Source organism: Candoia aspera, chromosome 9 (genome assembly GCF_035149785.1).
Source record: "Candoia aspera isolate rCanAsp1 chromosome 9, rCanAsp1.hap2, whole genome shotgun sequence".
NCBI classification, from domain to species: Eukaryota; Metazoa; Chordata; class Lepidosauria; order Squamata; family Boidae; genus Candoia; species Candoia aspera.
The window spans coordinates 1,408,486-1,429,490 of NC_086161.1; the positions used below are offsets into that span (position 1 = coordinate 1,408,486).

General features: G+C 46.9%; 1 protein-coding gene across 5 annotated transcripts in view; it reads left to right on the forward strand.

Annotated features, from left to right (window-relative positions):
• CADM1 (cell adhesion molecule 1) overlaps positions 1 to 20,789 on the forward strand; it is a 236,002-nt gene extending 215,213 nt beyond the window's left edge. For 2 of the 5 annotated variants that reach the window (XM_063311060.1, XM_063311057.1), the window contains 3 exons: positions 7,624 to 7,677; positions 16,393 to 16,524; positions 17,576 to 20,789. In XM_063311060.1, the coding sequence (XP_063167130.1) occupies positions 7,624 to 7,677; positions 16,393 to 16,524; positions 17,576 to 17,694 (305 nt within the window). In that variant the 3' untranslated portion in view covers positions 17,695 to 20,789. Of the gene's footprint in view, positions 1 to 7,623; positions 7,678 to 8,224; positions 9,286 to 16,392; positions 16,525 to 17,575 lie in introns of those variants that run through there. The other 3 variants (XM_063311058.1, XM_063311059.1, XM_063311056.1) reach the window with 2 other exon arrangements.
• Positions 20,790 to 21,005: the final 216 nt, after the last annotated feature.

Below are 21,005 nucleotides of genomic sequence, written 5' to 3' on the forward strand. Positions count from 1 at the left end.
GGTTTGAATGGAAATCCAGACACCTGGAGAGTACAAGATTATCTACTGTTGATCTAAAGTTTCACAAGGATTGTCAACAGAAATCAAATTCTATAAGAATCTGCAACTTTGGGAACTGCCTCTTGTGACCATCTTGGTATTATGGAGAAAGTGAGACTTTCCATTGCCAATTCCTTTTTGGAGTTATTTTAGCATGCCCAATAACAGTGTGCTGCTTCTTCCAAAGAAAGCCATTATTTCTTGAAGAGTTGTCATTATGTACAGCAGCACAAATTGTCAAATGTGATTGCCTCTCTATTGACTGTGCCTAGTAATGTGAGCCACAGTGATGCTCAGAATAGTTGAGTAGCATGGAAACCAAACATCTGGCCCCCATTTCTATGCTTCCACTGTAAAAAGAGAAGTCTTCATACTTCTGTTGCTCAGCAGTGGCAAAGAAATATTTTAGAGAAAGTTGAAGAAGAGAGAGAATCAGAGCAAGTTGGAGAAGCCCTGAACTGAGGCCCCAGTAGTAGTTGGGAGCACAACATTCTTTGCAGTTTGTGTCATAAATAGGCAGATCCATGACCGCCAACTGCCCCGTGGCAAGGATCCTAGAAATCGTGTGTTTTGTTCTTAAATAATACTCAGTTTGTTTGCAATTATTTATATTGCTGGAAGGCCTCTTGGGGAGGCTTTTATCCTGAAAAGTGCAATGTAAACTATTGCCATAAATAAATGCCCAAGAATGTATGTATTCAGCTTCCTGTTTTTATACTGTCTTCTGTATTTATTTTTACTTCATGTTTATGTTTGTGTATGCGGTTTTTCCTGCAAGCCTCTCTGAATGTTCTTTCCAAATAGAAATGTGGCATACAAATGTAATAAATGAAGTAATAAATATAGGGGTACATTTTAAGGAAGTTGAGATCGTACAACCAACTGTAAATGAATGAAGTCTCAAAATACTGGGATTTCATTGGTTTGAGTTGGATGAGAGAACAGTTAGCCCTGACAAGAGATAAACCAATGGGTTTATTTCTCACCAAGGACCAGCCTTGGTGAGCCAATAGGGGAAATCACCTCATAATCACGTGTGACATCCAGCAGTCCATGATAGGGAGATACGTATAACTTCTCCAATTTCTAATAAAAAAAAAATCCTTGAGCAGAAAGATCTGAAATGTTGCAAGGAAAACCTTGGGGTGAGGAGTGCTGGGAAGAGAAATTTGCAGTGCAAGCAATGATCAAGTTTCCTCAAGTAGCTCCCCAGAGGAAATATTTCAGGGTTTTGCTTGTCAGAATAGTTGCATCAACCCTTGATCCTCCAAGTAACCTTGGTCTGTTTAAATCCATCAGTCAATAAATATCCAACCTATTAGAGACAGTCTACTTAAAGCCCCCCCCCCGCGCCCCCTGCCCCAAATTAAGCATCCCACTTGGAGGAAAAAAGTACGTCTTGCTGATTTTTAGCAAGTCCACGTAAACATTTCAGGCAACAGTGATCTGCTCCAAGCAAAAGGAGCAGAAAAGTTTGCCTTTGTTTTGGGGTACAGTCAGTTGTTTTTGAATATCATCAGGACAGGGATGGTAGAAGCACCACTGCTTTCCAGTTAGCAAACTTATCCTGTGCTTTCTGCCTCAGAGAAAAGGGAGAAAGGGATTCACTGAGACCCCCTTTAGCAAGGTGGTTCTTTCCCCTTTGCGGCTCCTCATGGGTCTCCTTCCAAGCTTGCATTGCCAGAGTGTGTCTGAAGTTGACCGGGTATTTCTTGTGTGTGTTGGCCATTTTGTTCTGACCAGTGTCCAAATAAGCATCAGCATGTCTGTGGATAGTGAGAAATGCATGATGGGCATGGCACTCCTGTGGAACGGATGGAGCTCCTCCAAAAACAATTACAAGTTAGGACACCGATGGAATGCCAACATCAGAAGGTGCTTGTCCACGGGTGTGGGGATGGGAGCGAAGGTGCTTGGGCCCTCCCCCTCCCCCTTTTGGGGATGTATCCTAAGGGTCTGGGAGAAAAGATGCGTTTGTGGAGTGCATGCAGAGTGGAGCCACCCCCACCGCAGGTCCTTCTCCCACAGTACAGGGCTGACCTGCAGCAATGCATGGCAAGTTTAAAGCACGAAATCCTAACTCTTCCCCTACACAGTGCTGAGGATCTTAAGCTTCCAGATTTCTGTATGTGTCTCTCTCCCCCGTCCCGTCTGCCTTCCTTGCCAGAGCTCTGGTACGAGCATGTTCACGGCAGCTGACGCTCCGGATTCAGCTGCACTTCAGAATCCTCCGCTCCTGTTAACTCTTGCCTCGTGTTTCAGATGCTTTTGGAAAAATTCAGTCCCCCGCATCAACTGACCAAGCAGAACAACTTGTTTTTCTGGCCATTTCCCAGAATATCCTTAGTATTCCTAGAAAAGCTTTTCCAAGTCCTGGTCCAGTGGAACGGTCTCTCTCCGGAATGCCTTTTTCCTTCTTGCAAATGGTGCTCAGGTGCCCTTCATACGCGTGAGAACTGGAGAGAGATTTTGAAATCTACATTCTAATGCTACTGTTCACAAAGAGAGGAAGCAGACCTGTTGCTCTTCAGAGCTTCCTGTTGTGACGCCAGATGTAATCCCCAAGCAGGCTGCATCTGCACAGTGCTGGGGAAGATCGGAGACACCATGTTAGAGGTGCTGAAAGGACGTTTGATCCCCCCCCCCAACTCAATACTCTCTAATTACTGGCCTTTCAGGAGAACCTTGGACCCCTCACAACATCTTCCTCCTTTCCTGATTGTCCTAGAGCAGCAACCCCATACAGTTTTTAAATAAATCCACTCATCTATCCATTTAAAATTTAAAATTGCATAATGTTCCAGCACACCTTCCCCTACCCACTCAGTCACCAAACATAAAAAAAACCCCAAAACTGTTGAAATAACAATTTCTAAATAGCATTGCAGTGTAGGAATTGGTCTCATCTCTCATATTTAAAAATGGAGCAAAAACAAAAAAAATTGTACAGAACTCCAACATCACTAAGGGAGTGAAGAAACTCTGTGTCATTCTCAAAGCTGATGAAGCAAACTAGGAGCAGAAGAGAGGGCAATGAAGTTCAAATTGTGTAGTGTGTGTGCGTGTGTGGTGTGTAAAATCTAAAATACCATGTCTTGGCTCCTTTACAGAGAAAACAGTCTTGCAACCAACCCATTAAAATTTAACAGCTAAAACAAGCCATAATTATGTTATAGACACCTTTTTAAAAAATCTATGGGGAAAAAAGGGTGGGGGAAAAAGATGAAAAAAATAGATGTCCAATGAATTATGATTAAATAGAAACTTTGCAGCAGGATCAAGCAACTCTGATCACCCAGGAAGATCCTCTACACTGAAGGCCGAATCCACACTTAGTCAAGCTTATAAACTGGCAAACTGAAATGAAAATAAACTGAAACAATTCATAATGATTTTCTGCAAGCATAATTAATTCTGGGTTTAGAAGGGAACATACTGCCCTTGTTTGTGGTCAAGAACTGCAAGAGCAACATAGGAGGCCATGGGTTAGACTCCGTTTCTTGACCTTCACAAGGACATGTTAACTCAGAAAAGAGGGTGACATTTTGTATTGTCCAATCTAGTACCACCTAGGGTGAAGATTAAACTGAGCTACAGCTCTGCAGTGGCTTAAACGCATAATGTCAAACACCCACTTTGCTGGGCATAAACTCAACCCAAACAAGATGGAGCAGTTGTTGCAATGTGGAGGCCAACTGATTCCAGGATTGTACCATCTTTGACTCTTGATGAGTTGTGCAGGTTTGCAATCTGGGGGGGGCGGGTGTCCTCCTGGTTTTATGGCTTGGTTTGAAGAGCATGTGGAGAATGTAGCAGGAGAGCTTTTGCAGAGCCTTACCTGGTTCACCAGTTGTGGCCTTACCTGGACCAGGTGCGCTGAAGGTGCCCTTGTCACCTTTACATTAGGGTACTGCGGCTCGCTCTTCCTGAGGCTGCCCTTGAAGGCCCCCCAGAAATTTCAGCTAGTCCAGAATGCAGCAGGATGCATGCTTAGTGATCAGTCACATTACACCTCCACTGCCCTAGGTTTCTGAGTGAAATTCAAGGTACCGGTCACTACCTAGAAAGCCCTGTATGGCTTGGGGCCTGCGTATCTTAGGGACCGCTGCTCCCCCAAAGTTTCTGCCCATCATACGCAAACAATGAAGGAATGCCTGCTAAGAGCCCCCACCTACCAGGTGGTACAGCAGGAGGGAGCCCACCAGCAGGTCTTCTCCATGCAGCTCCTCTGCTTCAGATGAGGAGGACTCCCACCCGCATGGCCGTCTGCACTCAGGGGAAAACGTGGGTCTTCCAGAAGGGATTCATTATCATCAGAGGGAACTTACCCAATAAATTTAACACTACTTTTAGCCTCCATTTAAATCAAGACTTAATTAGATTACTATTTCAATTTATTGTTATACTGACTTGTATGGCATTATATATGTTGAGTTTTGTAAGCTGCCCAGAGTCCTGGTTTTAAATCTCAGGAAGAAATAATTTTATGTTTATCCCTTCTCAGTGATCACCTGATTTCTGCCAAACAAACCCTTTATTCCTGTGTTTCTCAACCTTGGCAACTTTTGTGGACTTCAACTCCCAGAATTCCCCAGCCAGCATTCTGGGAGTTGAAGTCCACGCATCTTAAAGTTGCCAGGGTCGAGAAATGCTGCTCTAGCGCATAAGATGTGCGGGTTTTTTTTACCAAAACTTCAAAATGGTCCCCCTTGCTAATTTCCATTTAGGCTAGCCTGGGTACCTTTATGCTCAAATGTACGCCTTGCCTGCTGACCACGTCCCATCCACACCACCCTCTTATCTACGTGTTATCCAACTATTTTATATCCTGTCTGGAAGCTTGAATAAGTGCATTTGTTTTACTCAATAGCTCTCCAGACTTCTGCCATACACACATTTCAGAAGTTTGTTTGTTTGTTTGTTACTTTTTAAGGAAAGGAAAATTGATGGTTGCTCTCAGATCAATTCTGGAAGCAGTAGGGGTGGTGTTGGGCAAATACACCTCTGCAGAAGGAAAGCTAGCTTTCTTGATGCAAGCGCTCCACCGGTGCCCTTCCTACTCAGTTGATTTTCACTTCTTTACATCCACATGGTGAAAGAAAACATTAATAAGCAGTGGAAAGTTCATTTATTCAGAGAAACTGCAAGAATGTGTGGATGCTTTCTTACAAAAGTGAAGAGTAAAGGTTTTTAATAGTCAAATGAACCTTTTAATAAAAGCCAAGGCATACTTTGTGACATGTTTAAGATCCCTCAAAACATTTGTTGACAGCTATGCAGAAAAGTAGAACTATTACATTTCCTTTGGGTAGGGAAGCAGAAATAAAATACCCTTTGCTTCATAAAAGATGCAGCTTTGCCCTTTTTTATGGGCAAAAACCTGAAAATAATGTGATCTTAAGTCAGTTTTCTCAAATTCTGTAGATTTAAAGAGCTCATTAATCTTAAAGGTCTCTTCTCTTGATCCAGTCCAGTTCCTGGCAATGCTTAGCTAGCCCAGACTGGCTCCTTCCCAGAACCTAGTTACAAGCCAGAACCGCACAGGTGTTACAGGTTGTGGTGGAACAAAAGCGTTCTAGATCCAACCCTTCCCAATCCCTGCAAGTGAGTTGTAACTTACCGCTTGCTGAGTGCACTTCTGCTCTTGCCAGTAAAGTGACACGTGTGAAGGCAGTGGCACATGGGTATTCAGTCCTTCTGATCTCCTTTTATGGATACCTTTATTACGAGCCTGTGAGTTTCTGTGGTTGGAACTTGGAGATGTTATCCAAGTTTTGCTGAAGCAAGTAGTTACTCAACCGTTCCAAAAGCTTCAGCGTTGTAAGGGTAACCGTAGCCTCTCTGAATCTTCAGCAGGGAGGGAGGGCCTTCTCATTCGCAGGAGTGCCAAAGGCTGAAGTTAAAAAGATCTTTCCCCAAGTACCAGAATTGTCATGTGGGCTGATTTCATAAATGTATTTACACCAGTAAAAGAAATGGATGGGCGGGCAGGGCCACTTGTCAGTTGGGGCAGATGCATCTCCTCAGAGTTGGGGGTGTACCATTCTGGTGCATCCCACAACCATAGTTCAGGATGTCTGTTTATGAAGCTGCCCTCCAAGGTGACATCTGTAGCCTGACTGGCTCAGTTCTGAGATCCTCCTCCCAAGGCCCCAGAGAGGGAACCCCTCCCAAGCTCCAGATTCCCTTTGGACTCAAGCAGGAGTTCCTGGACGTAGACACGGTCCCTGAGCACAGTGTGCAAAGCCAAGCCGTAAGAAGTCAAAGAGCTCCTTGTTCGCACAGGAGGAGGATCCTTTGGCTATAAACAAGGCTATATATGCAGCTAAGCCAGTTGGCGCAATTGATAGCACACACACACACCCCCTTAGTCTTAGTCTGTTCAGAGGCCAGGAGGTAGCCTTCTTTTCGAAGCTAACTCTGCAAGTCAGCAACTGCAACCCGAATGGCCAGCAAAGCCAAGTGCAAAAATAAAAAAGGAATTAACAGGCTGGTCACCCACATTGTGCAGCAGAGATGGCCCTCAGCTTGTCAGCCAGTCTCAGTTCTGGGGGCAGGGGGATGTCTCCTAGGACCAAGCCGAACATTGCACAGCATTGGGAAGCAGGAAGAAGATGGGAAGAGTCACCTGTTATTTGTCAACTCAAAACATGCCCTCAGATTGTGTTGGTGCGTAGCCCAATCCCAACCTTCAGATTCTTTTCGCCCCAGGGTTTTTCTTCTCTTAGGGTTGTGTCTCTTCACAAACAAACGTGTGACCCTTGTAGGGGGTCTACAGACCTTGGCGCCCGCTCTTTCCTAACCTTGAGCTGAAACGCATCCCCACAAAACAGCCATTTTAAAACAAGTAGAGAAGGGACAGCTGTTTAAACAGACACACTTCAAGTTTTGATAGCAAGGTAGTTTCAGGAAAGCTGGAGGAGGCTCCTCCCCAAAATACATACTTTATCAGCTTTGAGGTGACTTTCTAAGCAACAGACTCTCCAGTGATTTTTCCAAAACATTTCCCATGAAAACACCAACTTGCCATGGCCATAAACCTGCTGTTTTGAAATACAGCCCAGCGGAGCTCTGTGTTGGTAAGAGAATATTGTAGCTGGCATTGCCCAAAGACTGAAATGTATACAGAAACCTGGAAACACCATTCCACTTTTTAAGCATCCAACTGGAGCTGTTCATTAAAAGAACCAATTCCCTTTAGCCTGGAAAGCTTTGCAGTAAACAAGTTTTTGCATGTACTTATGGGTGAGTGGCTTTGAATGTCCCCCTTTATGTTTCATGTTTTTCAAATAGAGCAGACCAAGATTTTTTCTTGATAGTGTATTGGTCTTGCAGATTTTAAAGACACAAAAATTCTGCCTCTGTGTGTTTATATGTGTGTGTGTGTGTGCGTGTGTGCACGCGCACAGACATGTATTTGATAGATATGAATTGGTTGAAGAGCCTCCTTTGCAGGCTCATCTGAGCAGAATTAAGTCAGATGGCAAACAACTTTTCCTGAGACCCTCATCCTCTGTTCTTAAGTGTTTTGTTTTCCATGCCCTGCGGAACACACCAAAAAATGAGTTTGTTTTTATTTGTAAGGCTTTACTCAGTTGCCCAATACTGCCGAAGAGCTGGACTATGGGGATCTCTCAGGTAAGGGCTGGCCTCTGTGTGGTTGTCTGCATCTGCTCTCCACCTTGCTTGCGTTTGACTGCTTCTCCCCAGCACCTCACAGCCTCCCAGGCCCTTGGATTCTGAGGCACGTCTTCCGGAAGATGGTTCTTCCCCACCCACCCCAGCGCTGGGCTTTCCCTCTTCCCGGTCAGTCCTTGGAAGCCAAGCAGCCTCAGTTGCCCAAGATGGGGGACACTGGCCGCATCAGCAGCAGCTGGAAGGCTGAAGCGGGGTGGGGGGAGCAGGTGGAGCAGAGAAGTTACCTAACAGGTTGTGAGTAGCTGATCTGAGCTTGGTTGCTGGAAAAGAATCCTGAATCCTAATCAGAAAGTCTTTCACTTGAAATGTGGATTATTTTGTAAAATGCTTGAGGCATGCCAGAGGGAGCCTGGGCCTGTGCTCCAGGGGGCTGCATCTGGGGGCACTGGCATGGCCGCCTGTCCCGTAAGTGGAGAAGAGGAGGTGGGTTCCTCGTCTGCACGCCCAGCCCGTAAATTAATTGCACACCAACTTCATTCCTTTGCAGCAAATGGCACGTCTGCCAGGAAGGCGGGTGGGGGAAAAGGGTGGCCCTCCCGCTTTAATACCTGCCCTTTGCTTTGCACAGGAGGCTGCCCAGTGAGTCTGTGGCTAAGAGGGGGTTTGAACCCATTTGCAATACAGCATGTTGTGCTTTGTGCTTTATCTTTTAATCAAAAGCTACAAATCCAGGTTAAGAATGCCTACCGCTTTTCCCGAGTTGTAGATTTCTATCCTTTCATTCTTTTCCAGTTTCTGTAGAGGCTAAACAAGCTTCTGTTTATGCGGCCCCGAAAGCTTCCTGTCTTTTCTGCAGGTTGTAGAGCATGCCACAATCAAAAGGGACCTGTGTAGTTTGATTAACTAATCAAAAACTGATTAGCACCTTTGTTCATAGGGGATGCTGATTAATCAATTACTATTGATTGCAAGCATGGCTTTTATCTCTGGAAAAGAGATGTCTGGAGAAGCAGCCAATAAAAATTGAGCACCTGTCATAGTGATTAAATTTATTAAAACAAAATACATTATTTTTTTATGAAGCTATCTTGAAATGGGTCACTGAAGGGGAACATATTGATTGAGGAAGGATGAACTCCTTGAATTTCGCTCGCTTAAATTAGACCAAATTCAATTATATTACAAGACAAACAGGTTAACACTGACTTTAAATAGCCCATCACTAAATTAGAGTAGGTGCAGGGCACTTGAAGTTAAACTGGGCTAATGAATAATATCAGGCAGTTATAAAGATCAGCTTCAACCTTTCCAGATTGTTGTTATGGGAATAAACGTCCCTTATATTTCACAATAAATGAGGGCAGCCCGTCAAGCTTTGAGCCACTTCCGAAAGCCATGCTTTACTCAGGGACGTCAGATTCACAGAGCCATCCTGGGTGCCTTTTGAAGCTTTTCTACCTGGGTGTCTTCTCCAGGCTGGCCAGTTGAGTCTCTGGAAGCCCATCTCTGAATTCCATGGGAATGGAGAGATTTAATTGGGTCTCTTTTTGTCCTGCTGCTGAACAAACCCAGAGAACAACTTTGTGGTTAGTGCAAATCTTGATCACATACCAGTTTTAATCTCTTGCCGGGGAGGGAGCTGTATTGTGCATCTCATAATTTCCAAAGGGGCTGGTGCACTGGTTCCCAAGGTCCATCAGAATATTGGTGATCTGCAGCAAAGAATGTGAATTTTGTACCCTTGTTTTAGTATTTTGCAGGGGGGTGGAGTTGGTGCAGCGAAGGGGAAGCAGCTTACATTTTGGTCATTCTGGCAGGGGCTGCAGTTGGGGTGTTTCTTGCACCTTCCATTCTCTCTGGCGTCTGAGGTGGCAAGTCCGGCATGTGCCTAAATGCCTTTCAGGTATCAACTGCAGCCCTTCCTGGAAAGTCTGATTTGCCACCAGCTTCCAGGGTGCAAGGCAGATTTTGCTAGGGGGCAAGAGAGAGAGAACTCCTTTAAGGTGGCTCCTGCCTGCCTTTGGGGATCTCCAGGTGGTGACCGCAGCGTAGCGAGGAAGAGAAGGTGGTGAAAAAAAGAAGTGGCCATGCGTGGGTGAAGTGGGTCGCTGCACCATTGTTTGAATGTCACTCCTGGCCAGGCCATTGCTCAGGTGGTGATCTGTTGCACTGCAGCCTGAACAGAGAGGCCTAGGGGAGGGGGCTACATGCTATAGAGTCATAGTTTGGAAAATTCTTTTACAACCAGAGCTGTTAAAACTTCTGTAGGAGGGAGCCTTAAATCTAAATTTGCCACAATTAACAGCCATGCTGAGCCCGCACAGAAACCATCCATCAGGCCTTTGCTTTTATAGCACAAATGTGGTTGGGAGAAACTTCAGGCCTGTTGGTCTGGTGCACACCCCTCCCTTTCCCTAAAGAGAATCTTTTAATACCTGGGCCTACATAACTTAGCAAAAAAAGCAGGAAGGAAAATGAGACCCTGCGGAGCACAGGAGGTAAATCACAGCAATAAAACATCCTGGGCTCCTTAAGTGCTTTGCTTCTGTTTTGCCCTGGTTGTATTCAAAATATAAACGGCAACGGGCCGGGTTGTGTGCTGCCGCTGCTCAGGGTGAGCGTGAGGGACAAAACGTGCTGTTTGCATCCTGAGTTCAGGGACAGCCTTGTTCTTCCTGTCCCACCCCAGCAAGCGCCCAGCGCCCCAGGCACACAGCAAGGGCCAGGGACCCCAATTTGATTATGGGGGCCCTTGATTTTCAGGGGCCCAGCCTGCTCTGGATGCCCTGAGCTGCCGAGGAAGACTGTAGGAGAACCTTCTCTGACTTCTGTGGCCAGGATTTGTGGCCAGAGAGTGAGAATATCCTGCCCTCCCCAATTTTCTTTGGGCTGAGAATGTGGCTAATTCTGTCTTAATTCTGAGAAGGACGTGGGTCTTGAGCTTTGGGGAATGTTAAAGAAGGTGTAGGCTGGGGTGGGGGGGAGATATCCGCTACAATGGGGGAAAACGGCACTCATTCATCTGCAGTTACTTTTTCCCTCAAGTGGTTTGCATAACAGTCCTTCCAGCACCTTCCAGCAAGAAGAAGATTCTTTGCAACCGGTCGTTAAGCTGTGCAAACACGTTGGCTTCTTAAAGTTGACATATTTTGAGAGGACCGCATCACTGGGAACGGGCCTCCTTTAAAGCAATTCTAAGCATTTCTCTCCCGCACATCCTTATTTCTGGAATTTTATGGGCTAAATGTTGGGAGTAGAATGTGAGGAAAATGGAATGGCTGAATGGAAATCTCAGAATAGCTAACGTGTTCCCAATATCTTAGGAATTAGCTTAAATTCTGGGTGTAAATAAGATAAATAATGGGTTCCTATTACTGATAAGACTTGCAAAGTTTGTGGGTAGTTAAGGTTGTACAAATTTGTGGTTAGGTCATTGCAATTATGTCCTTGTTTTTGAAATGCAGTGGGATTTGTGTGTCTGTGTGAGAACAACAAATAATCCCTTTAAAAAAAACTACATACCATTTTGTAATGGAAAGCCTATCCCTAAAATGTTGTCAGTTCACATTTTAATTAGGCAAAAATCACAACTGGCAGAAGACAGACTTCTGTATATGCTTATTCTCTCTACTAGGCATTCCAATAACACAGAAGATAAAATTAGTGTACTAAGCAGAGCCAAGATTTTAAATGGTTCTCCCAGATCTTCATTGTCCTCATAGTCCCAAACAGCAGTTGTGTTGATGCTGACCAGTTCTGAGGACCATCTCCTAGTTTTGCACAAGGCTGTTCTGAGCCGCAGGACACGACCAGACAGGATCATGTCCACCGATGGTCCTGCTCCCTGGTGCCATTTCGGTTTGCCCCCCGAAGTCAAGGCTCTCAAGTTGATGATGGATTTGTTTTTTCCCCGAATCCCACAGCAATCGCTTAGTTACGTGATTTGGGGCTTGGCAAATGGCACTGGTGGCTGCCCTGCAAGGCAGGCGCCCCCCTCCCCCACCGGGTGCGGGGTTCAGTTCCCTCTGCCTGGTTGCCATTTTGCCCCTGGGCACGGAGGGTTGGGCCCAGGTATAGCTCAGGTGCCCTGTTCCTCCTTTTGGAGGCATCTGGCCGGAACTCCAGCAGGCGAAGATGTATATTAACATCTTAATGAAAAAGCCGTGCATGGATCTCCGTTTACTGCTCTGCCTGACAAGAAGGAATTAAATGTCAGAAGGATTTGTAGCATCTGTAATTGAATTGGTGCTGAGAAAGGCAAACCTTAAGGAAGAAAGAATAACACATTAGGATTAGCACGGAATGTGGCGTTTTCTCAGAATTTGCCACGGAGGCTCTCCCCACTCAGCACTGTGCCGGTCTCTTTGTTCCTCCCTTCTCCATCTTCCTCTTAAGAAAGGAGGTTAACTGGGGCAGCCCTTTCCAGTTGCCACGTATTTCTAAGGCCAAACAATCATTTTCCACACAAGTAACTCTGGGATTTTCCCCGACTGCTCGGCAGAGGTGCTTCGGTGGCATCCGTCGGTGACTGTCCCCCTTAAAATGGAATGGCTCCCATTTTGTGCTTTGTGAGACATGTCAACAGGCTGCAGGACAGCCGGAGTGTAGATTCCAGCTCCTAAATTGCCAGTTTGATCAGCAGATAAATCTCTCAGGTGGAATTTTATCTTCTTTCTTTGACACTCAGAATACTCCCAACAAAAAGTGATACATAAAGTGAAATGGCTTAATTTAACTGTGTGTGTGTGTGTGTGTACATGCACACACACACACACTGCCGAAAGAGAAGGCTTGTTCCAGCTTTTGTTTTTGGTCCAACTGGACCACCAGTGGTTGATCTTCAAACTCTATAATGCATCTGAGTATCCTCTTTGCATTTTCTATTTAAAACTGGACTTCGGCCCCAGAATTCCCCACCCACCCTGCCAAGCCTGCCTGAGGACTCCTAGAGGTGATGTCTGCCCAGAGGGATGATGCCCAGCCTGGGACGTGCCTTGGGGGCTTAGGCTGGCCAGGGTCTCGGTTGAGGAACCCAGTTACAGGCCACGAAGCTTGTCTTCAGCTCCAGGCTCTTTCCCAAATGAGAGTTAAGGAATTGGATTTGGAGCAGCTCATGTTTGCAAAGAGCATCTTAAGTTCCCCGCTCATATAATTTGCCCCGATGATATTATCACAGATCTGAGAACTCCCCTTTCTAAAAGGGAAAATAACATGGGAGCGGAACACCAGCAAGGGAGAGTGTTTGAAAAGTTAACTGGAGGGAAATGGTGGAGCGGCGGCACTTCTGAACCTGGGAAGCTGGACTGTTGCATATTCCTTCCCGTGTTTTAGGAGACAGTGTTTTGTGCCAGTAATTTTTCCAACCAGACCGAGGAACTTAGCACACCTCCCATTCGATCCAAAATCAGTCAAAAGAGAAAAGGGTGCAACCAAGTAAAAAGACTCGGACACCTGCAGATGACGTGATCTAGCTACAAGCAAACCGTCATGCATAGTCTATTCCAGTGTTTCTCAACCCTGGCAACTTTAAGATGGGTGGACTTCAACTCCCAGAATTCCCCAGCCAGCTAGGAGTTGAAGTCCACACGTCTTGAAGTTGCCAGGGTTGAGAAACACTGGTCTGTTCAGTGGAGAGCTTTTTTTTCCTAAGCAAAAAGGGTTCATCAAATTGACATTGGCTGAGGTGGTCCCTCCCTTGATCGAGTTCAGTAAGAGGGAGGAAAGGTGGGGTCGCCACCTGGACCCAACCTGTGTAAGATGAAGGGGCAGGCTGATGCCTCCAGGTTGAGTCTCTCCAGGACATGTCTTCCCCATGCCTTTCGGTGAGGGCACCTCAAGAGCAAGAGAGCCAGAGAAGGAAGCCATTCTGCATGAAGAACACCTCTCTCTGCTCGCTGGGATGGAGGGAGGGATCCCATCGAGGCAGAATGGAGGGATAGGTCGCCAGGGGTCTCTCTTCCAAAATGAGCCTTTGCCTGAAGGTAGCGTTTCAGTGAATCCTCTCCTTCAGTTCCAAAGTTGGCCTCCGCCTGCCAGGGGTTCACAAGCCAGCTGGTGCCTCCTCCCTTTGGGCCCTGGCAGGAGGCTGCTGAAGTGGCCCTTGGTCGGCCAGCGGTTAATTTTCAATGGATAGGCATTCTCACACTCAGGTGCTTGACATACCCAGCCAGGGCAAAGGACACAGGGAGGTCACACTTTGCAGCAGTTCTGCTTTCATAGCAGCAATGAAGAAAAATGCACCCAGGTGGAAGCTGGTGATCAGTGGCGCCACCCTGACTTGGGCGGGAATAGCCGGTTGGGAATGGGGCTGCTGCAGTCAGTCTGGTGGCTGGATGGGTCAGTGGCACAGTCTCTCTGTTGGCATGTGAGCCAGATGCTCCCTTGGCATCAATGGGTGACTTGTCAGCAAATGCCCCTTTAGTTGTGCCAGCTGCATATCAGTTGGGGCTTTGCATTGCATTGTTTCTGCCATTTCTGTGTCCATCTATAAAGGCCCACCTTGGCAAGAAAAATGCATTATTGTTATTCAGTTGCTTTGCCTTCTTTCCCCTGAAGACAATTAAGCATCAATCTCGCTTCTGTTGCTGCAAACAGCGGCTTGGCTCTGCAGAGGCAACAGCCCCAAGCTAAGGGCAGAGCCCCCCAGAGCAGCCGAGAGGGCCCCAATTGCTCAGTCCTGGCAGGTCCTTCTATCTTCCACCTCAGCAGAAGTTCACAGGTAGAATTTGGGGAATGTCTCTCAAAAGTTGGGAGGATGGACACAACCCAACTTTAGATCTTGCTCCGTATTTTAATGAGAAGTGAACTAGGACCAGAGTAGAGTGAACCTGCCACGCCCCATCCCTGCTTTGGAGTTATGGGGGGATAGCCTAGACACACAGGCACCCCCCCACCCCCTCGGAGGTGGAACTTTGGGCCATTTTTTTCATGGGACAGCGGAACTGTTGCAAATTGTGTTAAATTTGGTAGATGTCGCAAAAGGCGTTCCAATCATGCTGAGAGTTCATTAAGGCACGTGAAAATCGGACTTGCGGAGCTGAGCCTCCTTAGGTGCTCCAGAAAATGCTCCTTGCCCTGTCTGGTCCTCTTCCCTCATGGAAGGTGGCAGGCCTTCGGTTGGCTTGTGGCCGTGGCAGCCTTTGCCCCCTCTGGGACCCTCCAGGTAAGGGCTGCTGTCACCCCAGCCTTCCCCCTCCCCCCCATCCTCTGCCCTGGTGGGAACCTGGATTGTGCTCTTCCTATTCCTAAGGAAAAGTCTATGTGGACAGCAGCAAAGAGGCCTCTGAAGGACTCTTAATTGAAACTATTTTTTTAAATTAAACTTCATTTTACAGCAGTTCTCAGTCACGAGTTATTTACCTACCCCTTTGAGTGTTTAATCATGGAGCAGAATTGGAACTATCCATAGCAATCGTAAATCCTGTCCCACCGCTGAAAGCTTTGTGTCCGGCCTCTCCTCTCCTCTCCTCCAAAAAGCACCGTTACCCGTAGCTGTCTCGGAGCTGCACCCTTGATCAATAAACTTCAAATATTATTAGAGGTGGAAGCATCAGAGAGAGGGTATGGTCTCTGGAGAGATCCATCTTCCTTAGAAATGGACTGAAATTTGCACAACTCGCTCTTCTGGTGAAATGCATTTCTCTTTGGCACCCGGGCAGCTGCAGGGGGTAGGTGGGACAGATTTATTAGCCATGTGCTGCTTGTAGTGAAAGATTTAAATGGTAAATCCTTCACATATGACTTCACAAATCATGTAAAGTTAAAAGAATTTTACCATTTCTGTTGCTGCTATGCTTAAATTGTAAGGGACGGCCAGTAAATCATTTTAATGGAGGTGTCACGGTTAAACTCAATAAAAAAAAAGGTGGGGAAAGGCGACAGTGGTTTAGCTTCCATTCCAAAATGTTAATGTATTAATCAACGAGACAATAATTGTCTTTTGCTCCCTTATAAATCTTGGTTGCCATTAGAGTTGCAGGGAGGGCTGTTGTAGCCGCCGTCCTTAAATTAAAATTGTTTACATTGCTATACATTAATTTTACATCACCATAGCTCACTCCGGGTTCACTTCAGAGTTTCTCCCCAGCCAAGCGAGTCATTCCTCTTCTGGCAGAAAGGTGGGGAGAGGGGGGAGGGGGAGAGAGGGCAAGCCGCTCGTAAAAGCAAATTAATTGCAAGGCAAGATGTTAAATAAATAAAAGCAATATGCAATGATTGCTTGCTATCTTAATTTCAGAAGGGTTTTATGGCGGGTTTCAAAATCTCCCAGAATGGAGGGAGGGCAGAGAGGGGCTTGGGGCTGTCCCACCGCCACGGCCTTCCTTTAACGCCAACCATTCGCTCTCCCTGAGGTCGCTTCAGAGAAATTTGGCCTGCCTGTGGGGGCGGAGGAACATTTTCTCATGGGGCTGCAGCTAAAAGTTACAGATCTCCTATATTGGAAGGGCTCCCCATCTCCCCCAAATCCCCAGACAATGTGCCCATCCTTCCAGTTGCTCCCCTCTCCTGCTAGCATCTCCTAATCCCCCCCCCCCCAGCTGCATGTTTTAATAGTGCCCGCCAGCCTCTTCCACTGAGGCAGGATGGGCAATCTCTGGCATTACTTCCCTGGGGGCCTGTTTGGGGCTCCCTCCATCAAAAATAAAAAAGGGCCCCCCCAAGGAAGGGTGGTTCAGGTCGCAGGGGGCCATCCTGACCCTCTTCTAATTGTGGCAGATTCTCGAGCAGGAGAAGAGAGCGCCATCACGGCCGTGGACCACGCGGTGATCGGAGGCGTTGTGGCTGTCGTGGTGTTCGCGATGCTGTGTCTCCTGATCATCCTGGGGCGGTACTTTGCAAGACACAAAGGTCAGTAGAAATTTTGTCAGCAAAGGTGGGATCAGGGCAGAAGGGGATCTTGGACACCCCACCCCATCCTCCCTTGGCCACTTTCATGGGCTTTCTTGGTCCTATTTCCAGCTTCTTCCCCCACCCCCTTTACTGCCCTATCAAACAGGGCCCTCCCTTGTCTGGAGTGAAGTCCATGCTGCCAGAAGCAACGGCCGGTAGTAGGTCCTCCCTTGTAGGACTTGTGGAAAGTTAAAGATGCCTTCTGAAGCATCTCTGTCCAATGGTGAGGCCAGCCCAATTTTTCTGGAGGCATCAAGAATCATGGAGGTTACAAAACCAGTTGGCGTAAAGGCCTCCCTCTGATCTGATGAATATACAGTATGTTGCCCTGGTTACTAGATATTCCTAAAATGTGTGTGGGGAGTTCACAGGGGGCTAAGAACTTTTTCAAAATGCTGTCCCTCCCCCCAAAGAAATGGAAGGCATTCCACATAGTATATCCACCATGCGGGCAATACACATTGTCATCTTGGAGCCAAGTCTGTACAGGAAAAGAACATCTTTTAAGACCTTTAGAAGGTAAACTCTGTTGTGTAATAAATGGGACAGACCTCTTTGAAAGATGCAGCTGGGCTGCATTCATCTCTTTTGCTTGGATTCTTACTATGGATTGCCTCCTGCTGACCCAGAACGATGGGGAGCCCCATGCAGAAGGTCTCCAGCATCTCTCATGGACAAGCATGAGGGAGCTGTTGCTGGCTGTGGGGATCAACTGCCAGGGACAGTTGGACAATCAGCCCAGCCTGTGGGAAGGCAGCTTTCCAGAGATGAGGCATCAAGACCACCAAGACCAACTTTTCCTTAGAATACCTTGGGGTGGGGTGGGGAACGGCTGCTAGGTAGCCAGGGATCAAAGAGCTCTGCCTAAAGGCCCCGGGGCACCAGCTGCCGGTGCTTCTGTTGGGGCAGTTCTGCCATAATTTGGGAGTCCACCTCTGGCTCAGTGTCTGAGCCTGACTCCGTTGTACCTGGCGCGGCAGAGTCCCTGACGTCCCTCTCTTTGGTGCAGGTACATACTTCACTCACGAAGCCAAAGGAGCTGACGATGCGGCAGACGCCGACACTGCGATCATCAATGCTGAGGGGGGACAGAACAATTCTGAAGAGAAGAAGGAATACTTCATTTAGAGCCACCTTGTTCCGGGAGGTGTCCGGCAGCGGGGCTGAGGGGGGTTCCTGCCCTTCCAGGAAGATAAAGACAATGATGTTGGAAGTTGCTACCAGCTTACGGCTTTTTTAATTTGTCTCTTTGTGTGTCTTTCTTTCTTTCTTTCTTTCTTTCTTTCTTTCTTTCTTTCTTTCTTTCTTTCTTTTTTTCTTTTTTTCTTTCTTTCTTTCTTTCTTTCTTTCTGTATGGCTGGCAAAATGTGTGGGAGTTGAGGAGTCCCAATGTAAAAGTGTTCTTTGTAAAGTACACTCTGCTGTGTGACACTTCTGTATCATTGGGTTGTTAATTCTCTGGCCAAGTTCGGCCTGGATTTAGTTTAGTTCCATCATTTACAGAAAATTCTGTGCCTTGTTTTATTTTTTATTTCATTGGAGGGAGGGGAGGAGGGAGGGGCAGAGATCCTACGGTTTCATACTGCTCTTACTTTTTGTTTTCCTTCCTAGCCTTTCTTGGAATTGTCTGCTGGGGTCCCTTGAGAAGAGATTTGGGTTGGTTGGTTGGTTGCTTTTTTAAAAAAAAAATCTCTCCTTTTGTTTTGTTAGTTTTTTCTTCTTCTTTCTTCTTTTTCTTCTTCTTCTTCTGTTTTAAGGTTCTGGGTTATATTTTGTTGTTGTTGTTTGAAACTGTGTCATCAAAGGAGAACCAGCACACCTTAGATTTCATTGTTTGAAACTGAGTGTTTTCATAATCCATCCTAATCCCTTGTTGTGAGAGCTTGGACCAATAGGCTTCGTAGGAGAGCGGGCAGCAGCTGCCCCAGTTCCCAGTGCAGCAAAGACGAGCACGTTGGCTGAACCGTTCGTTCTGCTTCTCGCCCCGGCCCAGGAGTGTGCTGAGTTGAGCACCTGCGAGCAGAGCATGTGCCCCGGGGAGCCAAACCTGCTTTTCCTTTTCTCCGTGCTTTTCAGCGCTTCTGCCCAGGACGCCCCGTCACGTCTGGGCGGGCGCTGTTCGCCTACAAGTGCTTCGTCCAAGATCTTACCCGGAATGGTCGCGATGAATGCGGGCAGATCCTTTGGGGAAAGCAGGCAAATCTGAGCTGTGGGAGGGGGAGGAAAGATTAAGTTTGGCTCTAATTATTTTGGTTCCCCAGGGTCCCACCAGTGGCTCCCAGTCTGGCCTTGCATCGCTGTAATTCGCTGGAAACAGAAAACTGTGAATCGGCCAACCTGTCTTTTTTTAAAAAAAATTTCCTCCCTGTTATCATGATGCTTATTCTTTCGGCCTCGGTTTATCCCTCCTTCCCTTCTGTTCTTGGCAAAAGGGGTCACGGCGTGATCTCGGCCTGCAAACCCTGGACGTGACCGACGTTGGTCACCCTGAGTCATCCGAGCAGAGGCTGCATGAAGCCTGCCCTTCCTTCGGACAAAAGGCGGGGGTGGGGGGCGGAAGAGAAGCAGGCCTTGCTTTCCGGCTGGTAGCCCCTGCGCCCCTGGCCCAGAAGGTCAGGGCAGAGGCCGGGGAAGCAGCCCGGAAGCTTTTTGTTTGCTTAATCCAAATTTTCAGGCTGAGTGTGTGCAAGAGGGAGAGAGAGAGGGAGATAATTTTCTTTTTCCTTTCCCCTGATTATAACTTCCAAATGGAGTCTTGGTTCCCTTCCTCAGGCTTAACACCCACCTGCCAATAAATTAACTGATCCTCACATGATGGCAGAAGTAGTGAAGAGCGAACCCGAACTAAGTTTTCCTTGTGGATGTTGGAAACCTGAAGCTTTGGGGAGATGGGGGCAGCTTTCTTTTCTTCCCCCAGAACGGAGATGGGGGCTCCTCCCTCTTGGAAAGCATGGGAGGGAGGGAGGAGGGAGGGGGCGGCTCTCCTAGCAAAGGGAAAAGTTGTATACGGAGATTGGGAGCATTGGTGGTGAGTCCGGGAAGAATCCACGTTGGAAGCATGGCTGGCTTACAGGGAAGCACTTGGGGAAGTCCTCCAGGATACTGGATGATAGATTTGTATGGCTGTCCTGTTGTATACTTGCAAAGATTTATTGTGGGGGAGGGGGGGAGAGAATATCATCTCTTAATGTCACCATCTTTTTTTTAAGAAGAAGGCTTTTTAAAATATTTATTTTTAAATTATTGGCAGAAACATTTAGATGTTACCTTTTGCTGATGAATCTGGCATGCGAAACCCGTCCTTTTTAAAAGACCTTTCCTATTCCCACCCCTCCACCCCCCGCCATCCTTAAAAAACCCATGAAAACAGACCCGGCCCTTTGCTGCTCCTGCCAAGTTTTGTAACACGCCACTCTTGTTTCTCAGTCTTCAGAACCACTGGAGATGTCAGTCCAAGCACACCTGCAGGCCACGGACAGCGTCTGGAAGATCGCAGGAGGGAGGGGGGCTTTTTACCACCCGTCGGTCCCAGGACCGGCATCCTCTTCGCTGCGTGGCTCATCTTTGTTTTTGGAAAGTGTACAGTAGTGCCGTGTTCCCAATGTAACTTTGACTTAATACTGTTGAGATGTCTCAGGTTCACGTGTTTTGATTGGTGTTTCCGTCTCAGGTAGATTGCAAACTTTTTGGATCCCACACCTTGGAAGAGACCACAAGGAGCAACCCCACCAGGGACGGATGGGTGTCAGTGGTACATCACGTTGGAAGGATGCTCTCTTGAGGGGGGGGTTGTTTCTGCAAGTATACTGTGCACTGTTTGAAATGTATCGTTAGGTATTGATTTGTGCAGGCTTAGATTTTAAGAGTTAAGCGTTGAGAAAGAACAAACTTGTTTCTTGGGCTTTGGTAATTTGGATGCTTTTTTTTTTTTGCATTCTTCTTTTAGACAAAATGAAGGGGAAAGCTGACAAGGAGAATGAAGGATGCATAGCTAATGCCAAATAAGCTTGTTCTTTACTCGCCCTTTGACCTGTTTTAATTTTGCCCCCTTAGGCCGATTCTGTTTAGGGTGTCCATGGATGATGTTACAGTGTAAGAAAACACATAACCATCTCTTCCCATTCACATTTTGTATTGGTTCATGTATACCATTTTTACAAAGAAAAAGAAGTACTATAAAGTATCTGTCTTCTTAATAAAAACAAATTAATGTTACAAAACTAGTTATTGTCTCAATTTGTGCCTTTTTTTTTTCTTTTTGCTTCTGCCTCCTTGAGCATCCTGGCTCTGCCCTCCGTGGCCCGTTTCCTGAGGCTGAGACGAGGTTACCCCAATGGCTTCCTGGGCCCCCTTCCAAAGGCACGTGGCTTCCGTATGGCCGTGGGTGGCTGTGCTGGCATTGGTCCTCCTTGAGGCCTTCCATTATCCATAAGGTAATG